The 21,448-nt window shown below is 51.3% G+C and overlaps 1 protein-coding gene across 2 annotated transcripts in view; it reads left to right on the forward strand.

The window, feature by feature from the left end:
• WARS1 (tryptophanyl-tRNA synthetase 1) overlaps positions 1-21,152 on the forward strand; it is a 28,916-nt gene extending 7,764 nt beyond the window's left edge. For both annotated transcript variants that reach the window (XM_020913545.2, XM_020913546.2), the window contains exons 3-11: positions 3,711-3,924; positions 5,056-5,164; positions 11,129-11,248; positions 12,746-12,928; positions 13,752-13,852; positions 15,682-15,794; positions 16,216-16,389; positions 18,833-18,973; positions 20,056-21,152. In XM_020913545.2, coding sequence (XP_020769204.1) covers positions 3,711-3,924; positions 5,056-5,164; positions 11,129-11,248; positions 12,746-12,928; positions 13,752-13,852; positions 15,682-15,794; positions 16,216-16,389; positions 18,833-18,973; positions 20,056-20,217 — 1,317 coding nt within the window. In that variant the 3' untranslated portion in view covers positions 20,218-21,152. The remainder of the gene's footprint in view (positions 1-3,710; positions 3,925-5,055; positions 5,165-11,128; positions 11,249-12,745; positions 12,929-13,751; positions 13,853-15,681; positions 15,795-16,215; positions 16,390-18,832; positions 18,974-20,055) is intronic.
• Positions 21,153-21,448: the final 296 nt, after the last annotated feature.

The following is a 21,448-nucleotide window of genomic DNA, read 5'->3' on the forward strand; positions in this document are numbered from 1 at the left end:
TCATTTGTTCTCCAAATGTTCCTTTCCTCATGGCTCTCTAGTCTTATTTCACCGGTGCACTGGCCTTCTGTCTCTGAGCTCTTGGTGACAGTTTTCCTGATGTTCTCTATCCCCTTTATACACCCAGTTTCCTCCAGCTTAGCTTTTTGTTCCTTCTGCCTTTTGTAGTAGGCCCCATCGTCAGGTGTTTGGTGACACAGCTGTGCACTCACGCTTTGGAGGGCTCACTCAGAGCCGGGAGGAGCTTAGGGTGTAGCCTTCCCTTCCCTGGACGGCACCCACAGCACTCCTTTGCCTCAGGAGGTCTCCAGTGCCGGGTCTTTAGAGCTCCTCTTTGAGGCCAGTAGAGTCCCCAGAGAGGACTCCTCTGGTTCGCTGTCCAGAATGTCCCAGTGTGGCCGCCCACGTTGTGAGCTGAGTAGGGCTGAGGAGCTGGCCACATGGTCCTTCACTGAAGCCCCTGTTAGCCGTGTGCCGCCCCCGACCTCTCTCCCTCGCTGTGCAGAGCACTTCCAGTGTGGACACTTGACTCTTCTTGTCAAGACACTAAACCTCTGGATGGGGCAGGAGGCATGTACTAGCTGTGAGTGGGGCTAGGTAGAAAGAGCAGCTAGGTAGCTGCTGCTTAGACTTTCAGCTAGTGCTCCTGATCTTAGAGCCCACTCTTACCCTCACTTGTGTTAGTATCTAGGGCCACTGGTGCCCGAGCCTCTTGGGGATCCCGAGCAATACAAGTCCAGTCGCCGCCCTGACTCCCCCTGTAGTCTCAGCATTTGTTGTTCTCCTGTGTTCACTCAGGCTCCAGTCATGCCTCTGCTCTCCAGCTTCTAAAGCTTGTTGCTGTCATCTTCTTCCTGTTTCCTTGGTCCTTGTGGGTTATGCCTTTTTTAAAGATCTCTCTGTAGTTTCTGTGTTGGGTTTCAGAAGCATAACCCAGTCAGTCTACATCTATAACCAGCCCTTCCTTTCACTCTGGGTCACCCAGCTTCTTCAGCTCCACAGCTTCCTCATCCATCACTTCCAACCCCTGTTGTTGTCTTTTCAAAAATCTCTTTCTAGGTTCTCACCAGATGGGGTCAACCATCTCATACTCATTTCAGTAGTTTACTTTGACTTTTGGGACCCTAAATAATCCATTACTTTTTAAAAGAAATAAATAGTGATGTCCAAAAAAAGGAGTTGATTATTCACAGAAAGAGGTTTTAGACAGCAGATAGGGCTCAATAGATAAGGCTGAATTATTTTGTTTTGTTTTTTTAATCTGTAAACCTACAATAAATAAAGAACTCATGTTGATCATTTACTTTATAAACCCATTTACTCTATAAACCTATTATAAACAGTGATATTTTTGTTATTTAACATTAAATTTGAATAACATTAATGAATGCTTTTAGTTAGTAGTTCTTAGTGACGCCAGTCACGTTCTGCATTTTAGCAAACAAACAATACTTGATGCAGTTTAGAGTTAAGTCTTCTGAGCATAGTCTTTGACTAACGCTAAGGCAGATGGTGCTCAACAAGACAGCAGAGGATACTTGATGAAAGGAGTTAAGTGAAGTAAATTTGTATCAGTGTATTATACTAGAAGTACCTGATGTTTTACCAATTCACTTTAGGCGAAATAGTGAGCCACTCGGGCATGGCTGGTCCAGTGAGGGTGCCTTGGGCTCTTCCTCCGCGGTCTCTGCACCGTCCAGGTCATGGCTCTCAGTGTTCTTTCTGCTCCGTGTACCAAGAGAAGAACGCCCATGGCTTTCAGAAGTAGTAGCTCAGTAGAGGTTCTCCTGGAGGACAGGTCAGAATCTGGGGACTCTGACGGGAAGACAGTTTGAGCAGGATTCGAGAGATGACACTGGATCATGGGGCTAAATGTGGGGAACAGAGCCTTTTTTCTTTTCCTTTCAGTTTAAATAAATTTTTAAAATTGGAATACACCATTCATTCAGAGAAATGCGGAGATCACAAACAGGCAGCTCATTGAATTTTCACAAGATGACCAAACCTGTGTAACCAGCATTTCTGGGAGACACAGCCCAGAAACCATCTCGGGCCCTTCTGCTCCTCACCTCTTTCCTCCTGAGAGAGGCCTCTTCCTCCCTCTCCTTCCACGGAGAATTCCTGTGCAGGAACTGTATATAATCACCCATAGTGTATAGAGTCTTACGTGTCTGGCTTTTTTCAGAACATCAGCTTTTAAAATCTGTTTCAACGTCCAGATCTGTGTTAGATTGAGAACAGGAAAACAGACAAGGGAGCCTGCTTGTCTCTTCAGTCCCATTCCAGATGACAGGCAGTCCTTGAGTTGGGACTCTGGTTAGATGTTCAACTCTCAAAGAGCCACCCAGTTGGAAGCTGGGTTAGGCCAGATAGTGTATGAACCGTCACACCGCTGGGGACTAAAGGGTGGTGACAGCAGGGTACTTTTTCCTCAGATAATAGATCACAGAGAAATAGATCGTGCTCTCAAATCCTGTATTCTGCTGCAAGCTCTCAACCTAGGAACGCCGAATGAGGGGAGGAGAACACGCCTGCCTGCCTAAGGTGGGCCAGCACCCAGCCTCTAGCATGAGCTGTATCGGTGGGGCTACTGATTGTACACTCTGACTCATTTAAATGACAAATTCCAGATGGGTTCAGAGTTTGAAACACAAACCTGCATCTGAAATCACCCCACAGTAACAGCCCTCTGTGGCCCAGACGTACCTGATGGAGGGGCTCTCTTGAGTGCAGTCTGGGACTGCATTATTCCTCCACTGGGAAGCCCAGCTTATAGCACGTTATGTATAAAGTCTAAATGGAAGTGTTTTTATCTCCCTTGGCAAGCAAGTTGGACTGTGTATATTCTTTGTTTGCGATCAAATCCAGCAAGGCCAATTATGGGAGTAGAGCTTTAGGGCATAGCGTGACTAATCTGCTTAATTAGGTTTGCTCTTTCAAATGCCAGGCTTCCAGGGGTAGCTAGTGTGGGCTCCTGCAAGAGGAAATCTTCAGTAGGTTTCCAGCGTACCCACAGGTACACTTTGTTTGTTTCTTGTTTTTCTTCTTATACTCATTTTAAAACACTAAATATGCAAACGCTTTGGACAGCTGGATAAGACTCCAAAATGCTGTGGTATAACTGCTTCCCAGTGAATCCCCCCTTATGTTTTGAAAGTCTGTATTTTTTCCTTGCCCTTATCTGTTTTCACAATGCCTATTTGAGTTGCTGTTACTATCCGGTTGCATTGTTGTTGAAGTTTCCATAAATACTCATCTCAACCTGTGTGGATTGTAAAAACAAGTTACAGTGCAGAACTCACTATAATTGATTAATGGAGCTTGTCACATATGTTCACTGGCATCAGTAAAGTTTAAGTAATATTTGGCACATTAACTCTGTCATAAACAAATGGTGCAAATTGTGTCGCTACACACAGCCTGTAGTGTTTGTGGTAGGAACCCCCGACACTTGACCCCCAGATAAAAATAAAATACATTCAGGCCCACGACTTGCTGTTTGTGCATGGGCAAGCTCCTTCACATCTCTGAGTCTCAGACTCTTCAACCGGAAAAGGCCAGTGACAACACTGCCGTCCTCGTAAGATTATTGTAAGAGTAAATGAAATAACGTGTGTGAGAGCATTTAGCACACCACCTGCCACCCAGTAGCAGTAACGTTCAGCAAATGCTAGTAATTTTCCACCTTCACCCTTAATTCCTTTGTACAGGATGAAATTGATTTGGCAGTGAAGATGTTGTTATCCCTAAAAACGAGCTACAAAGCTGCCACAGGGGAAGATTACAACATGGACTGTCCTCCAAGGGACCCGGCACCCGAGAGTGGTGAGGGCCTGGCTGCCACCGACGCAGACGAGGACTTTGTGGACCCCTGGACAGTGCAGACAAGCAGTGCCAAAGGTGTTGACTATGACAAGCTCATTGGTACGTTTATGGGAAAAAGCCTCAACTTTTAGAAGTGATGTTATTGATGTTTTCTAATTTGAATTAATCATAAATCCAGTCAAACTTCAATGCCAAGGGAAGAAAGATCCTTAAATCTTTTGGTGGTCCATTATATTCCTAGAGGTTTATTTTTAATTAACGTGACAATATACAATATGTTTTGAAATAGTAATCTATAGTAGACGGCTTAGTGGGCTTCCCTGGTGGCTCAGACGGTAAAGAATCCACCTGCCAATGCAGGAGACCTGGGTTCGATCCCTGGATGGGAAAGAGCCTCTGGAGAAGGGAATGGCTACCCACTCCAGCGTTCTTGCCTAGAGAACCCTATGGACAGAGAATCCTTGTGGGCTACAGTCCACGGGGTCACAAAGAGCCGGACACGACCGAGCGACCACGCACAGCACAAACCGCTTGGTGTTCACTTTTTCCTTTTCCTGAGCAATTCAGAACTTGGGGAAGGTCCGTCGCACCGAGTATTTTCTCGGTGGTTTAAATTGTCTTTCACTGAGTGGGTACAATTCAGGCATGGATTGCATAAGAAGGAAGCCTTCTCACAGGTGGCATGTCCTCACTGCCCAGCTCTGCCCTGGAGGGCTTCCTGCGCTGGAAGATCCTTGCTCTAAGATCATTGGTGGCTGTCGAAGAAGAAACAGAACTAAAATGCTCTCATCTGAGTCTAAGCCGTTTTCCGTGATTTATGTTTAGACCATCAGGGAGAGAAGACTAGCTGGAAGACGGACATTAATTTGGTTATAGACTCTCTAAAATGATGGTTGTGAGCATATATAAATTATACTCCAATAAGTAATAAGCAGCTGTGTGTAGGAGGCAGGTGGGGGGAGGGGGGCGGGTTATCTAGAGCTCCTCACTAGGCTGCATTCTGGATCTGTTTCCCATCAGAATCCAGTCCCACACCAGAGAGTCTTTAGCCCTGCATTTATTTTCTTTTCTGCTGGCCGTGACCTCTGCTCTGGACTGATGGAAGGGACTAGAGCCAGCAGCCCCAAGAGGCCTGGGTCTACTGAGAAGGCACATGATCGTGATTCCTATCATCTCTGCAGCGTCCCCAAGCCTCCCACCACCTAAGTTCAGCCTCTTCTTTTCTTCCAGTTCGATTCGGAAGCAGTAAAATTGACAAGGAGCTGGTAAACCGAATAGAGAGAGTCACGGGCCAGAGACCACACCGCTTCCTGCGCAGAGGAATCTTCTTCTCACACAGGTCAGGGGCTTCTCACTGCAGGAACTCACCCCGTCCTATTCTCTTAGAGAAGGAAGCAGTCAGGATGCTGGGCCCTCAAACTGCCGGTCCTGCCTCCTGTCCTCCCAGTGACTAGCTGTGGGATCACACCTGTCCCTTCACCTCTGGCCCTTAGTTTATTCATTTGTAAACTGCCCATCTCACAAGGTGGAGGTCAAGTACTCACCAGATGAGATTCTTGCCAGATTGTGTGCTATAAACCATAGCGTGTCACAAAACAAAAGAGATTAATGTGTCCAGGTTCAGCGTTTCCCGTGAGATAAGCAGGAGGCTTCCTGAAGTTACACATGCCTTCCTCCTATTGTACTGGCCTGCTCATAAATCATGTCCAGAGAGAAACTAGAAGAGGGAACAGGGCACAGAGTATCCCTACCTGAGACCATAAATTCCACACAGATAACATCAGAGAATGGGCAGGTTCGGAGCCAGCTCCTGCCTCTCCCACCCCACACACCGCCTCTGGTTGGGTTCAAGAGATCTTGGAGCATATAGTCCAAGGCAGGGTTGTTCTGTTCTGCCTATCCCAGGGTTACAGAGAGCACACACAGGACAGAACTTGGCCCTCTGCCGAACATTTGATTTTACTTTTTTAATTGGAGGATAATTGCGTTACAATGTTTTATTGGTTTTGGTGGTGCTAGTGCTAAAGAACCTGCCTGCCAACGCCCAAGATATAAGAGACACGAGTTCGATTTCTGGGTCGGGAAGATCCCCTGGAGGAGGAAATGGCACCCCACACCAGTATTCTTATCTGGGGAATTCTATGGACGGAGCCAGGCAGGCTACAGTCCATGGGGTCACAAAGAGTTGGACTCGACTGAAGCGACTTATCACGCCATACAACATTGTGAATCAGCCACAAGTACACATAAGTCCCCTCCCTCCTGAACGTCCCTCCCATCCCACCCCTCTAGGTCATCACAGAGCACCAGGTTGAGCTCCCCGTGTTACACAGCACGGCCAACACTTTAAATTCTACATGGAGAGAAGAGGCCCCCCCCACTCAGCCCTCTTTCTGGGCAGAATACAATCACAGCTTTTTTCTTAATTGAGATGTAATTCACATGACATAGGATTCACCTTTACAAAGGACACAGTGCAGTGGGGTTTTTTGGTCCATTCACAAGGTTGTGCAACCATCACCACGGTCTGGTTCCTTACATTTTCATCACCCCAAAAAGTAGCCCTCTACTCAGTAGCAGTCACCCCGCACCCCTCCGTCAGCCACACCACTGGCTACCAGTAATCATTTTTCCATGTCTCTGGATTTGCCTGGGATACAGCATGTGTCACACTTCATTCCTTTTTATGCCTGAGAACTATTAAATGGATGCACCCCCGTTTGACAGCTGATGGGCATTTGGGGGGTTTTCCCTTTGGGGTCAGCACTAGTACTGCTCCAAGTGTTTGTGTACAGGGTCTCATTTCTATTGAGTGTATACCTGGGAGTGGGGTTGCTGGGTCCTAAGGTAACCATTTAACATTTTTTTGGAATTGCCAAAGTGTTTTCCACAGTAACTGCATCATTTTGGGTTCCCACCAGCAAAGTGCAAACAAGGATTCCAATTTCTCCACATCCTTCCTAATATTTGTTGTTCTTTTCCAGTTTGTGTTTTTCTGTAACCATGCTAGTAAGCGTGAGGTGGTATTTCATTATGGTTTTGATTTGTATTTCCATAATGACTAATGATCTTGAGCATCTTTTCATGTGCTTACTGTCTGTTTTATATATTCTTTAGAGAAATGTCTGTTCTGATCCTTTGCCAACTTTTTAATTGGGTTATTTATCTTTTTATTGGATTATAATAGTTCTTTATATGCTCTGGATAATAGTTTCTTATCAATACTTGATTTGCAAATATCAGCTCTTTATTTACAGTGTCCTTAGAATATTTTAATTTTGATGAGCTCCTGTTTGGTTTGGTTTGGTTTTTCATTGCTTGGTGTCATATCTAAGAAACCGTTGCCTAATTCAAGGTCATGAACATATCCAGCTGTGTTTTCTTCTAAGAGTGGTATTATTTTAGCTCTTACACTTGGGTCTCTGATCCATGTTTAGTTAATTTTTGTATGTGTATGAGGGAGGATTCAGCTTCCGTCTTTCGCATGTGAATATCCAGTTGTCCCAGCCCCACTTTTTGGAAATTGTTGTTGAATTTTCTTGACACCCTGGTTGAATTGATTTTCAACTGAAAATCAATTTTCAATTGAAAATCAATTGACCATATATTTAAAGATTTCTTAAATATACTGCATAGTCTTGATGACTGTGGCTTTGTAGTGAGTTTTGACACTGGAAAATGTGAGTCCTCCAGCTTTGTTCTTCTCAAGATTATTTTGCCCGTTCTAGGTCCCTTGCATTCCAGGTGGATTTTAGAATCAGCTTGCTAATTTCTGTACAAAGATTGCACTGCATGTGTAGATCAGTTTGGAGAGAAATGCATCCTACGATGGCATCTAAGATGGAATACTAAGCTTCCAGTCTGTGCACAGAGAACGTCTTTCCCCTCATCACTTTGGTTTCTTCATACAGTGTTTTATAGTTCTCAGTGGACAAGCCTTGCAATTCTTTTGTTAGGTTTATTCCTTAGGTTTTGTTCTTTCCGGTGCTCTTGAACATTTTCTGAATTTCCTTTCTGAGCGTTTCACTGCTGTTTCTGAAGGGGAAGTGTACCCCTGCGTGTCTCCTCTAGCTCAGCCTCACTGCAGCTCTGCTTCACTGCTGACACCAGAGAGGTAGCGTTTTCACACATCAGGGGGTTGGTTTTCACCCATCAGGGGTTCTGCAGCATAAGCTGGGTCTCTTACAGTTTAAATAGATTCTGACACCAGACACAAATCAGAGTCAAGGTTCTTACCTATGCCTTAAATCCCACAGCTGATCTGGAATTAATTTGCTCAAGCATCTCATATAAGTCAGGAAAACATTTTACTCACTAGATGGCCAGTTCATTATAAAGGGTGTAAGTCTGGAGCAGCCAGATTGGAGGAGGCATGTGGGGGTGCTCAGAGCTCCCTGCCCCCCTCCCCGGGCACCATGCCCCCTGTGTCTTCATGTGCTCACCAACCCAGAAACTCTCTGACACTATCCTTTGGGTTTTTATAGAGCCTTCATTACACAGATTATTTATATCACTGGCCATTGGTGGTTAAACTCAATATCCAGCCCCTCTTCCCTCCCCAGAAAGAGGGGCAGGGGTTGGGAGCTGAAAGTTCCAACCCTGTAATCAGAGCTGGTTCCCCAGCATCCAGCCCCCTTAGGGTATCCAGGGACTTTCCCAAAGTCATTTAAATAACATAAACTTTGATGTAGTTGAAAGGGGAACTTTTTATGTGAATAACACTCTATCATTCTTATTGCTTAGGAAATTCCCACAATGGTTTAAGGAACTCTGTGCCTGATATAGCCTAGAACAAAAACCAAATATATGTTGTTTCTTTTTTTCTTTTTTTTTTTTTTATGTTTCTTATTATCAACCACAATATTGCAGTACTGTATAGAAATACAACTGATTTTTGTTTGATCCTACATCCTGCAACTTTGCTGAGTTCATTTATTCTTATTTTAAAAAATTTCAAAAAAAAATTCAAAAATATAAATTTGAAGATTTAACTATATAAGGAACATTGGTCTGTAGTTTTCTTTTGCTGTCTTTACTTTGGGTATCAAAATAATACTGGCTTCATAGAATGCATTGAGAGGTATTCCCTCTTTGATTTTTTTGGAAGTTTGTGAAGGACTGTTGTTAATTCTCTTGAAAATTTGATAGAATCCTCTAGTGAAGCCATCTGACTTTAGGCTTTTCTCTTTGAGACTTTTTTTATTACTAGTTTAATTTCTTTGCTTGTTCTGGATCTGTTCAGATTTTCTGTTTCTTCTTGAGTCAGTTTTGGTAGATTGTTTCTCTAGGAAGTTTGTCTGGTTCATCAAAGTCATCTCACACACTGGCATGCAGTTCATATTATTCACTTACAGTCCTTTTTATTCTTGTAAGTTGTTTGTTGTTCAGTCACTAAGTCCACTCTTTGTGACCCCATGGACTGCAGCACACCAGGCTCCCCTGTCCTTCACCATGTCCCTGAATTTGCTCAGACTCACGTCCATTAAGTCAGTGATTCCATCCAGCCATCTCATCCTCTTTCACCCCCTTCTCCTCCTGCCCTCAATCTTTCCCAGCATCAGGGTCGTTTCCAGTGAGTTGGCACTTTGCATCAGGTGGCCAAAGTGTGGAAGCTTCAGCATCGGTCCTTCCAATGAATGTTCAGGGTTGATTTCTTTAAGATTGGCTGGTTTGATCTCCTAGCTGTCCAAAGGACTCTCAAGAGTTTTCTCCAGCACCACGGTTAGCAAGTATCAATTTTTCCACACTCGGCCTTCTTTATGGTCCACCTCTCACATCTGTACATGACTGCTGGGAAAACCATAGCTTTGACTATAGCTGCAGACCTTTGTCACCTCAGTGATGTCTCTGCTTTTTAATACACTATCTAGGTTTGTCATATTTTTTCTTCCAAGAAGCATCTTTTAATTTCATGGCTGCCATCACTGTCCTCAGTTATTTTGGAGCCCAAGAAAACAGAATCTGTCACTGTTTCCATTTTTTTCTCCATCTATTTGCCATGAAGTGATGGGACCAGATGCCATGATCTTCGTTTTTTGAATGTTGAGTTTTAAGCCAGCTTTTTCACTCTCCTCCTTAGGAACTTGATGAGATCCGCTGTGCACTGTCGGGCAGCAGCACCAGCAGATGACTAGACTCCCTCGGAGCTGAGGGGTCCCTCGGAGCTGAGGGGTCCCTGCTGGGATCCGCCTTCACAAAACTGAGCTCCGCAAGGGCACCTAGTCCGTGCCCTGCCCTCGGGACAGCACCTCAAGTGCTGGGAGACTTTCTGCAAAACCATCCACAGCAGCTCGAGTGATAGCCACACTCTTTTTTTCTTCCGTAAGCCGATAAAAGTTTGATTTGTTATTTGTGAGAACCCAAAAATGACTCTTTTTCTTCCATACTCAACCATTTTCGTTCTTTGCTTATTTCAGAAGCACTGTGTCACCATTCCTTGGGGGAAAATCAAAGCTAAGTACAAAAAAAATCCAGAATAGCCCTAATCCTGTCAGCCCACAGATAAGCACTGCCAACCCCTGGTCAGGAGTAGAAGGAGAAGTCACTTTCAGAATACTCTTGTCTGGGTTCTTCTACCCAGGCCTCTGGGAAAGGGAGCCAGTCCTCTTTTATTTGGCACACTTTAACGATACAGACTCCCAAACACCACCCTGGACCCGCTGGATCAGAGGCTGGGAAGGTGGGGTGCGGGCAGGTGTGATGTAGAGACGGCCAGTCAGGTGACTGTAATGCTCGCCAGGCGGGAGGCCCCTTCGTGTGCACTGTGTGTGGGCCCCAGTCCTCGGGGAGGGCGGGTGACTGCACGGTAACTCCCCAGATGGAGACCCTTAGTCCTAGTGTGGCAGAGGGAACCCAAAGCAGATCTCCAGCTGGGGACATCCCCCGTCTAGTCCAGACTGTGGGGAGCCCTGCAATTGCCCCCTCCTGAGCCAGCAGACTTGGGGCTGCGTGGTTTTCAACAAGAACTGGGTGGTGTTGGCCTGGTGTCACTCCCAGGAAAGCATATGAAGCAGACAGTACGTCAACATCGAAATTTGGAAAGATTCCAAAAGAGGTCCAGTGGCTGCCCAGCCGTATCCAGCCTTTAAACACGTTGTTCCCAACCCGCACGGCTTATGCTTTTATCAGGCACAGGAGGAACCGCTCAGAAGCAGTTTCCCATCATCCTTACAGCGGGAGCAGCAAGGACAACAAGCTCTAGTGACTGGGTTGTCTTGCCTGGTTTTCATTCCCAGTTGCGCATTCACACCCTGACTCTTCTCTCAGAACACCTCACCGTTTTCTTGTCCCCTGTGTCCTTTAGAGACATGCATCAGATCCTGGATGCCTACGAAAACAAGAAGCCATTCTATCTGTACACGGGCAGGGGCCCCTCCTCCGAAGCCATGCACGTGGGTCACCTCATCCCATTCATCTTCACCAAGTGAGTGTTGCAGCGCGGGGCTGTGCTCACCATGTCAGTGAGTTTTGAAACATGGAGAGAACAAACCAGCAATATATCTGCCAATTATAGGCAGTAAATGTATTATTAGTATTATTATTTTTTAAAAAAGGGAAAGAAATGTTAATCACAGACTCTGTGTAGAGCTGAGGAGGCAGTGCCAGCTTGCGTCTGCCTGATCAGCCAAGGTCTCGGGTCGCCGGTGCCCCCGTGGCTCCTCCCCGCCCCGTCCCTCGGGTCGCCGGTGCCCCCGTGGCTCCTCCCCGCCCCGTCCCTCGGGTCGCCGGTGCCCCCGTGGCTCCTCCCCGCCCCGTCCCTCGGGTCGCCGGTGCCCCCGTGGCTCCTCCCCGCCCCGTCCCTCGGGTCGCCGGTGCCCCCGTGGCTCCTCCCCGCCCCGTCCCTCCGGTCGCCGGTGCCCCCGTGGCTCCTCCCCGCCCCGTCCCTCCGGTCGCCGGTGCCCCCGTGGCTCCTCCCCGCCCCGTCCCTCCGGTCGCCGGTGCCCCCGTGGCTCCTCCCCGCCCCGTCCCTCGGGTCGCCGGTGCCCCCGTGGCTCCTCCCCGCCCCGTCCCTCCGGTCGCCGGTGCCCCCGTGGCTCCTCCCCGCCCCGTCCCTCGGGTCGCCGGTGCCCCCGTGGCTCCTCCCCGCCCCGTCCCTCGGGTCGCCGGTGCCCCCGTGGCTCCTCCCCGCCCCGTCCCTCGGGTCGCCGGTGCCCCCGTGGCTCCTCCCCGCCCCGTCCCTCGGGTCGCCGGTGCCCCCGTGGCTCCTCCCCGCCCCGTCCCTCGGGTCGCCGGTGCCCCCGTGGCTCCTCCCCGCCCCGTCCCTCGGGTCGCCGGTGCCCCCGTGGCTCCTCCCCGCCCCGTCCCTTGGGTCATTTTAGCAGGATTGGGTGGTGGGGAGAGCACTGTGTGGAGTCAGCGGACCTGTGTCCTCCCGTCTCCGTGCGGGTGACCATGGAAGAGTTACCGCTCTGGGCCTTAGTTTCCACTTCGGCCAGAGTGCCCCCCTCCTCCCACCCCTGTAAGACTTCAGAGCAGAGTGTGCAGAGCGGCCAGCTCGGATTCAACGTGCATCACCCTCCAGGCTGATAAATGGTGGCAGCCTGCAATGTGGGAGACCTGGGTTCTATCCCTGGGTCGGGACGATCCCCTGGAGGAGGGCATGGCAGCCACGCCAGTGTTCTTGCCTGGAGAATCCCATGGACGGGAGCTCGGTGGGCTGCCGTCCGCAGGGTCACAGAGTCAGACGCGACTGAGGGACTGAGCACGCCCGGCACAGCCCTTGCTCACAGGGAGGTGCACACAGTCAGGCTCCATGGGCTCCTGTTGACGGGAGCTGAAGTCACAGTGTGGTCAGAGGGCGCGATTTCCTGGGCAGGGGAGCTTCGACATGCACTGTTAGCAGGAGCCGCGGTTTCAGAGGTGCAGCCGTGTTTCTCTGCAGAGCAGTAAGGTGTGGGCCCCTCTCCCCCGTGTCTCCCAGGTGGCTGCAGGATGTGTTCAACGTGCCCTTGGTCATCCAGATGACCGATGACGAGAAGTACCTGTGGAAGGACCTGACCCTGGAGCAGGCCTACGGCTACGCCGTGGAGAATGCCAAGGACATCATTGCCTGCGGCTTTGACATCAGCAAGACCTTCATCTTCTCTGACCTTGACTACATGGGGTAAGGGGAGACCGCCTGGCTGCCTTTCAAATGAGTCAACGCAGGCTGTAGACAGGCCATCGCGGCCAGAGCTGCTTCAGAGACATCTGAAGCATCTTGAGGTCTGGAAGGTGTTTTCTTCCTTTATCGAACGTTATGGTCTAGTTTCCTGGTTTATTGACAGCTAAGACTTCCATCCTCAGCTTGTGGAGGGGGTAGCGATGGCCAGATGCAGGCCAGAGCAGCTCACAGAGACAAACCCTCCTTCCGGGGCCCATCAGTTCATACCCAGATACTCTGGCTGGCCGCAAGTTGCAAATACCCTGAGTGATGAGAAGGTTAATCTGCTTTTAACTCACCACTGGCTCTCTCTAGCTATGGTTTCCCCACATCCGCAGACTCAACCAGCCAAGCCAGTGCAGCACCGCAGTACTGAAAAGTAGCCCGCATGGGTGGACCCGTGTTGTTCCAGGGTCAGCAGTAATCTCCCCCGACAAAGCACACAGTCCGTCCCAACAGATAAGCTGCCCTGGAGCCCCCAGACTTGAAGCCCCGCAGGTTCAGCCAGCGATCCTGGCAGAGCTGACACCCCTCATGTGAGCCCCTGAGTCTGCATCGGCAGTGCTCCTGCCTCCCGTGCCGCTCAGCTTCGAGCCGACTTCCTTCCACGGGCAGGGGTGTGTCCGCCTCGCCTGCCGCGGGCGTCTCTGCCCACAGGGGGCGGCAGAGCACCTTCTTCCCCAGCCGACCCGGCCCGCATGTGGCCGGCGGGCCTGTGCTGTCTGCTGCTTTGCCCTCGGCCACCACCCTCCAGTTCTGGGTTTGACTCTGACCTTCTTCACAGGATGAGCCCAGGCTTCTACAAGAACGTGGTGAAGATCCAGAAGCACGTCACCTTCAACCAAGTGAAAGGCATTTTCGGCTTCACCGACAGTGACTGCATTGGTAAGCCGCCATGGCCCACAGCTCCCGCTGGCCCCTCAGAGAGGAGCCGCGCGCAGGAGGAGGGGGTGGAAGTGCCAGGTGCCTGTGCGCGGCTGCGCTGTCTCTGGGGTGGTAGCGTTTGCAGTTTGTCTCTTTAAAAAGATGGGTTTTCCCAAAATGTAAGAAGCTGCTGTGGTGCATTTGGCCCTTTTTCTGGGCCCCGTGGAGTGTCCCCTCAGGTCACACTCTGTCCCTTTCCTGCCTCGTCCATTTTAAGGCTTAGAAGGAAAAGGAGGCTATGGATGACTTTTATCCTCCACCTGTTCCTGGGAACCCTGTTGGCATGGAGGCCTTGGTGGGGCCTGGGTTGCAGGAGGGCTGCTCTGTGGCTGGAACTGGCCGTCTCTGTCTCCCGGGACCTCATTCCCCACCTCCGGGAGGAGCCACCCGGCGCACCTGCCTGCCTTGCTCTCCTGCCAGGCCCAGTGCCCAGCAGGCGGGTCTCTGTGCACACGTTGACCTCCCTTTCCCGTGTTTCTGCACCCCTTTCAGATGCAGTGACCATCTCTTCTTTAGACCCTCAGCCCCGTGAGCTAAGACTCAATCCTGAGACTACTGGCTGGGTCTCCTGACCCCTCCGTTTATTTTAGGCACCCAGCCCCTGGCCCAGTAGCTGCCAGCGTGGAGCTCCCAGGATGTACCTGTGGGGCATCTGTACCAGGCGTGCCCCACTAGGAGGGGGCATGTCCGGGGCCCGGCTGGGGGGCCTGTTGGAAGAGAAACGCCACAGAGGCCCTGCTGGGAGGCTTTTCCCATGAGCAGGACCCTTTGATGCCTCCGTCAGATTCATTCCTGACACTTGGGGCATAAACCCTGTGCTTTTGAAATGGTTTTGGAGGGTCAGGGGTTGTTTGTACTTTTTTCTGCTTTGAAACGGTGTTTTAATCCTGGGAATCCAGGCAGCAAATAGGGAGACGTCTCTGAAGCTGCCCCGAGCCAATGCGGAGATGGGGCTGCGGCGAGTAGCCACACATTCTGTGCTGCTGAGACCCGGGTATGAGTCCGGGCTCAGCCTCTCAGAGCTGCGCCCTAGCTCTAGGAACCCAGCAGTGATCCGGGCTGGTGTCCACGTGCATACAATGGGGACACGGCGACAATTCCTCTATAGAGTCATGGGGCGTGGACGGGATTCTCAGTGCTGTAAAGGAGACACTGGTCCCAGCGGAGCCGCCTTGTGGACCCCCAGAGACAGGCAGGAGCCCAGAAACGAGCGGTGTCTTTCTGCAGAGGGGAGAAAACAGCTGCCGGGAGCGAGCATCACCGAGAGAGGACTCCAGGCCATCCCGGAAACGTCCCAGCCTGGCCTGCCTCCACTTGTCAAGGGTCACACCAAGGTCCATGCCCTTTGACCCCAGAATTCTGCTCCTGCAGGTCTGAGCAAATATAATAGCAGTGTAACAGCAGCAGCATCCAAAATATTGAGAACAGTTTTATGTCCCAAAATGTCATAATTTATAATAACTAAAACTGAGGAAAAACCTGGACACCCAGTGGGTAGAGAATGGCTGAGGTACAAGATAGATCATGGGTAAGCATTACAAAGTGGAACCTGTGAAGAACAGACGGGAGGAGAATCTCACTGAAATGGAGGGAAAATGGATGAAAAAGACACAAACTAGGACTGCAGATTTTTCTTCCTTCCTTCCAGCAATCCATCTCTGTAGGTTTCAGGTTTTCTTTAACGAGTATTACTTTTCCAGTGGGGAGAAAAGCCCATTTTTGTTCATCCCTTCTACAGTTCCAGACAGGAACCAGTCTCGGGTATTAAAATGTTTTGTCCCCCCTCCCAGGGAAGATCAGTTTTCCTGCCATCCAGGCCGCTCCCTCCTTCAGCAACTCATTCCCTCAGATCTTCCGAGACCGGACAGACGTCCAGTGCCTCATCCCGTGTGCCATCGACCAGGTCAGGAGGCAGAGCCAGGGTTCCGTCAGCCTGGGGGTCAGCAGGGGTCTTCACCCACTTCAGGGGTGGAAAAGAGAGTCTGACAGTGGTGTGGGGCAGAGTTACTCGGCAGAGCCGGGGTGTTAACAGGGGTCTTCACCCGCTTCAGGGGTGGGAAAGAGGGTCTGACGGTGGTGTGGAGCAGAGTAACTTGGGAGAGCTGGGGTGTTAACAGGGGTCTTCACCCACTTCACGGGTGGGAAGGAGGGTCTGACAGTGGTGCGGGGCAGAGTTACTCAGGAGAGCCGGGGTGTTAACAGGGGTCTTCACCCTCTTCAGGGGTTGTGAAGGAGGGTCCGATTGTGGTGCGAGGCAGAGTTACTCAGGAGATGCCCACCAGCTGATGGCATCCCTCATCTCCCCTGCCCCTCCCTCCACACAGGACCCATACTTCAGGATGACCAGGGACGTGGCCCCCAGGATCGGCTACCCCAAGCCAGCCCTCTTGCACTCGACCTTCTTCCCTGCCCTGCAGGGGGCCCAGACCAAGATGAGTGCCAGCGACCCCAACTCCTCCATCTTCCTCACAGACACGGCCAAGCAGATCAAGACCAAGGTCAGCACGGCCCAGGCCTCGGGGAGACTCATGCACTACCGCTCCATCCTTTGGCCACCACGGGCACCCTGAATTCCAGGGTCCAGGCAGCCCACCCCGTTCCCAGATACGAAGTGAATGTGTTTGTGTCTTTACATGTAGGCAAAACTTTGGAATTTTTTTTTTCTTTTTTTTCATCTCTGATTTCCTCACCAACATTGTTCAGAAAACAAAATCATGGCAATTTTCTTTAGTTACAGCTAAACAATAGAGAAAATTTAGTGTACTTCTGAGCACCAGTTGTATTCCAGGAGCTGGACCATACGCTCTCTCTGTGTTTCAGTTTTTATTCTCACTGGCGTGTCCCTATAAGATGAGAGCGATGAGGCCCAGCAAGGATGACCAGCTTGATCCAGTTTCCCCCAGAAACCGAAGGTGCCCTCCCAGCTCACGCACCGTGTTACACACCAGGGTGTAGGGGCTGCTTCTGTCCAGAACATTCCCGCTGAGACTCAGTATTGACAGGTGTCCTTCTACAGGCCAGTTGGGACCTGGCCAGTAGTGCTGCTCCCACCCACGTGCAGCCGGAGCTCAGTAAATCTTCAAGTCATCAGAGAAACGAGAAATGGGAATTCGTTTGAGCTTCCTTACTTTTCAGGCCCGCACTTCTGGTGCTCGGCTCTGAGCTGCCAGTGTTGCACAAAGCTGTGGACATTTTAGTTGGAACTGTGTGTATGTTCGCGGTCTGGAAGATTACAACAGGAGTGACGAAACTATATTTGGGGTGTGTAATGCAACCATGAGTCAGTCCAGGCCCCTGCCCCTCCTGGAAAGTCCCACTTTCTGGTTGACAATGAGGAACCCTTAGTATCAGAACAGGCCTCCAGGAAGTGGCAGCCGCCAGCTTTCCCAGCCTCAATTGGAGGCTGGTGTAAACAGGGCTTTTTATTTTTCTTTCACTTCTGGCTAAAAATTCCAGAGCCTGGAATGCAGAAGAAGGGGAAGGACACTCCTGTTCCCTCTTGCAGAGAAGTCATTTTGTTTCATTTTCTGAGAAGTTCTTATAAAAGAAGTCCTTTATGGCTCTGGGACACTTTTCACTCAGGGACCAGCAGAGACCCAAGGGTCAGGAACCACCCTGGCTGCCGGGGTCACAAGCACCCTGGGGGACAGGACAGGGTCAGGCCAGGCCCTTGTTCCCAACCCCTAAGCCCCGCTTCAACTCCAGAAGCAGAATCTTCAGCCCAGAGAGGGGGCATCTGCTCCAGCCCCCTCCCAGGAAGTAAGAGTAGAGTGCTAGGAACACTGCAGCCTGACTGCGTGGTCACCTGCCACACGCTCACCTGTGTGAGCTCACGGAGTCCTCACACCCTCCTGGACGCCGCATCCATTGCCTGGGCGATGAGATAGGCTCACTGCGTCTGGCAGCTTCTCTGCATTCACACAGCCAGGTTGCAGAGGGCCAGCTGTAACCCAGGTGGGCCTGAGGCCTGGAGTCAGGGCCCCGCTGCCCACCTGCTCTTGGTAAGGGACCGTGGTCATCAGTATCACTGTCCAGCGGGAGCCGCTCTGCAGAACTGCAGCCTGGCGGCAAGGCTTACGTGAGATCACACACACAGGTGGTCACTGCCTGCAGAGAGCAGCCCAGATTTGAGATTTCAGTTCCGACCTGGACCACTGAACAGCTGCCTAGTGGCAGGGGCCTCGTCAGAGCTTCCAGTGTTTCTCAGAGCCACTTAGCACCCCCACCAGAAAGGCCTTGCCCACCAGCCTCTGCCCCCACATTCTCCTAGGCGATCCGGTTAGGAACCTGCCTGGAGTCCTTCTGGGAGGCTTACCAGACGTCTCCTTGAGACCACTGGCTCTACGCACTCTTCTCCCTGTGAGAAAATATGTTTGTACATGGAAGGTTTCTCAGACACTCACTAAAAGGACGTTGAAGGGACTTTGTCTCTACTTTTGGGCTTTTCTTCTCTCCGCTCTTGACCCTGACTTCTCTGAGGTTATCTTCAATCCCACAAGCCACTTTGTTGGTTTCTGAACCTGTCTGTCTCCAGCTTCTGGACGTGCCTGTTTGGGGTGGGCGCTGCCTCTCCCCGGGCCCTGTCGCTTTGCCTCCCGTCCTGTCCCCAGGGAGGGGTGGGGGCAGCAGCCTCGCCGGGTCGGGCGCTCTGCCCCCTGCGCTGTGCAGTCAGGGGCCCTGCCCTTCTCACTCAGGATGGCTGTGTCTGTCCTCTGGGTGAGCCTGCGGACAGGTGAGGACAGTGGCCCAAGCTTCTGCACAGGCAGTGGCGTGGTCTTCTTGATTCTGCTCTGTCTCTGGGAGTCGGGGGAGGGGTCAGAGCTCACCCGCCGTCTGGAGCCCCCTTCTCTGCAGTGAGCTCCGCGGGAAGGGCCGGTGTGCAGGCTCCCCTCCCCACACAGGCGGCCGCCTGGCAAGCATCGTGTGCCCCTTCTGGTGCAGGTCAACAAGCACGCCTTCTCCGGAGGCAGGGACACGGTTGAGGAGCACCGGCAGTTTGGGGGCAACTGCGATGTGGACGTGTCCTTCATGTACCTGACCTTCTTCCTGGAGGATGACGACAAGCTGGAGCAGATCAGGAAGGTGAGGCCCCTGCCGGCCCCGGAAGGCTTGGTGGCCAATGTTCCCCGGGCCTGGGGCCATGGCGCCGGCGCTCAGCTGAGATGAGATCACAGCTGAGTAGGTTGGTCATGTTCATGACCACGTGCCTAGAAACCTCGTGAACGGATGGTTCCCAAAAGAGAAAATACGAACTAGTAGTAGCGACACTGTAAGGTTTAATCCTACTAATCATCACAGAAGTAGAAGTTAAAATGAGACCCCATCGGTGCTGACACAGCTCACATACCCAATCCGCGGGTTTGTGTTGCATTTACGGTGATTATAATTCCAGGGCTCAGTGAGCCCGAGAGCCCGAGGAGCATTCATAGCCTCTGCTTCAGGATTTCCAGTCCTTGGCATCTTTTCCAAGAAACTAACCCTGAATAAGAAAGAGCTCTGTATGCAAATGTGTTGAGACGGTGATAGCAAGAAGTTCAGAACAGACTCTGCAGCAGAGGAAGCCTTGACTGAGGCTCGTCAGGAGGGACCCTTCGGCAGGGGTGAGGCTTTGACCCCCAGGAGGCTGGGCCAGTGCTAGTGGCAGGTGGGCCCAGGCCGGCCGTGCAGCGAGACCCGTGAAGCCTAAGTGCACTGCAGAGAATAAATCTGACAGAAAACACGCCAGGATATTAGCGGTGGGCTCAACCTCTGGGCCCTGAATTTGCAGGGGACTTTTTCCTTTCTTTTGCCGCTTTTTGTCAGCTTTGGGTACTTCGTTAAGTTTGTTTAACAAGTGCATGTTACTGTCACAATCAGAACATGAAAACAGATTCAGCAAAGATTTTAGAGACGCCAGTAAGGTTGAAGGGCGCAGTCACGGGTTCGGGTCTTGGAGTCCCCTGACCTGGCGGGCAGGTGGGGTGGCCAGCCCTGTTGTCCCCATCATGTGGCAGCTGAGTCACAGCTGCCCGCAGAGCCCAGAGGCGTTTTCAGGAAAGGGTGGCTCAAGGCCCTGTGTTTCTGTGTGGCCAGCGTGCCAGGCTCCACGTGGGTGGTGTCGAGGGAGGGAGGCAGGCGCCCGGGCATGCACACCGTCTCACGTGGCCTGTTCTTCCCCCGCCCAGGACTACACGAGTGGGGCCATGCTCACCGGCGAGCTCAAGCAGGAGCTCATCGAAGTCCTGCAGCCCTTGATCGCCGAGCACCAGGCCCGGCGCAAGGAGGTCACTGACGAGATTGTGAAAGAGTTCATGACCCCCCGGAAGCTGTTCTACGACTTTCAGTAACGCTCCCTTTCTCTGTGCTCACTCAGAGATGTAATTTACCCGTAATCCCAGCTCAGTCGAATCAGCACTCCCCCTAGGCTTTATCAAACGGTAATTACGGGCCCGGGTCTGTAAATTCTGTGTTTGTCTCAATCCTGTTTCTTCCCCTGAACATCATTCCATCCCCTGTGGGTAATTGGGTGCTGGGTAATATCATGTGGTCACACAGACAAGTCCAGCTGGAGTTCCTCCCACAAAGCAGCACCTAAGTGCTTTGAAACGTTAACATACAGAAGCTTAATGGGCACAAGAGGCATTTCAGCTCATGCCCCGCTCCCACCTTAGTACTGAAAAGGAAGTGCTGGCCAAAGGCTTTGCTAAACTTAATTCTGAGATCTCACAGCTTAAAAGCTACCTTTAACGTTTCTGAGTATTGGCCAGAGTGGGCCAATTTTTACTAAATCGAGTCTTTGTGGGTGAAACTTCCCAGTTAACTTACTAAACTCCAGGCCATGCATGTACTGTGCTCAAGAAGTGACACTCCTTTCCTTGAGCAAACTAACACTGTCCACCGAGTAATCCTAGACACTCCATCCTGAGAACCAATGACTGCTCCATTCTGACCGAGCCGGACGCTGAGGCCAGTCTGTTGCTTTGCAGATCCTTTTGTTTTGACACCTGACTGGCGTGGAGGTCTGTCTGCACAGAGCACGCCCTGCCTGTGTCCCCCGACAGGCAGACGTAGCTAGATAGCGTCCAGCAGCCCTCAAGGCCTCGGCCATGTGTCTGTGGGAGGCCTACTTGATCAAGCACCCTGTGTAGTTTTGGAAAAGTGAAGACCTATCTTAGGGAAAGCTCTTGGTCCAAGTATCTGTCCTTTCGGAGGCACAGGGTCCATTCCTGGGTGCCCTACTCTGGTCTTTCTCATGACAATAAACTTCCTCTGGTCCCACCCATGTTGCTGTGCTGTCTAGGGTTTGAAGAGCGAGCAGAGGCCTCCCTCCGGTCCAAGGCTGTGCCGTGCCTTCCCCTCTGTGGATGCCCTTGAGCCCGCAGGGGTCCCCCTGACACGTGCGGGATGGGATCACAGCCCTGGCGTGCACCTTCCTAGCCCTCAGCCCTGCGTGGCGCTGGCTCCCACACTCACTGGATGTTCCTGACAGCCAGTGGAGAACGCAAACAGGTGTCCACATTTTTTGTGGTCGAGGGAGGCGGCCATGGGGGTGGTCAGAAAGGTGCTGTGTAGACAGTG

This window comes from Odocoileus virginianus, chromosome 16 (assembly GCF_023699985.2).
Source record: "Odocoileus virginianus isolate 20LAN1187 ecotype Illinois chromosome 16, Ovbor_1.2, whole genome shotgun sequence".
Classification (NCBI taxonomy): domain Eukaryota; kingdom Metazoa; phylum Chordata; class Mammalia; order Artiodactyla; family Cervidae; genus Odocoileus; species Odocoileus virginianus.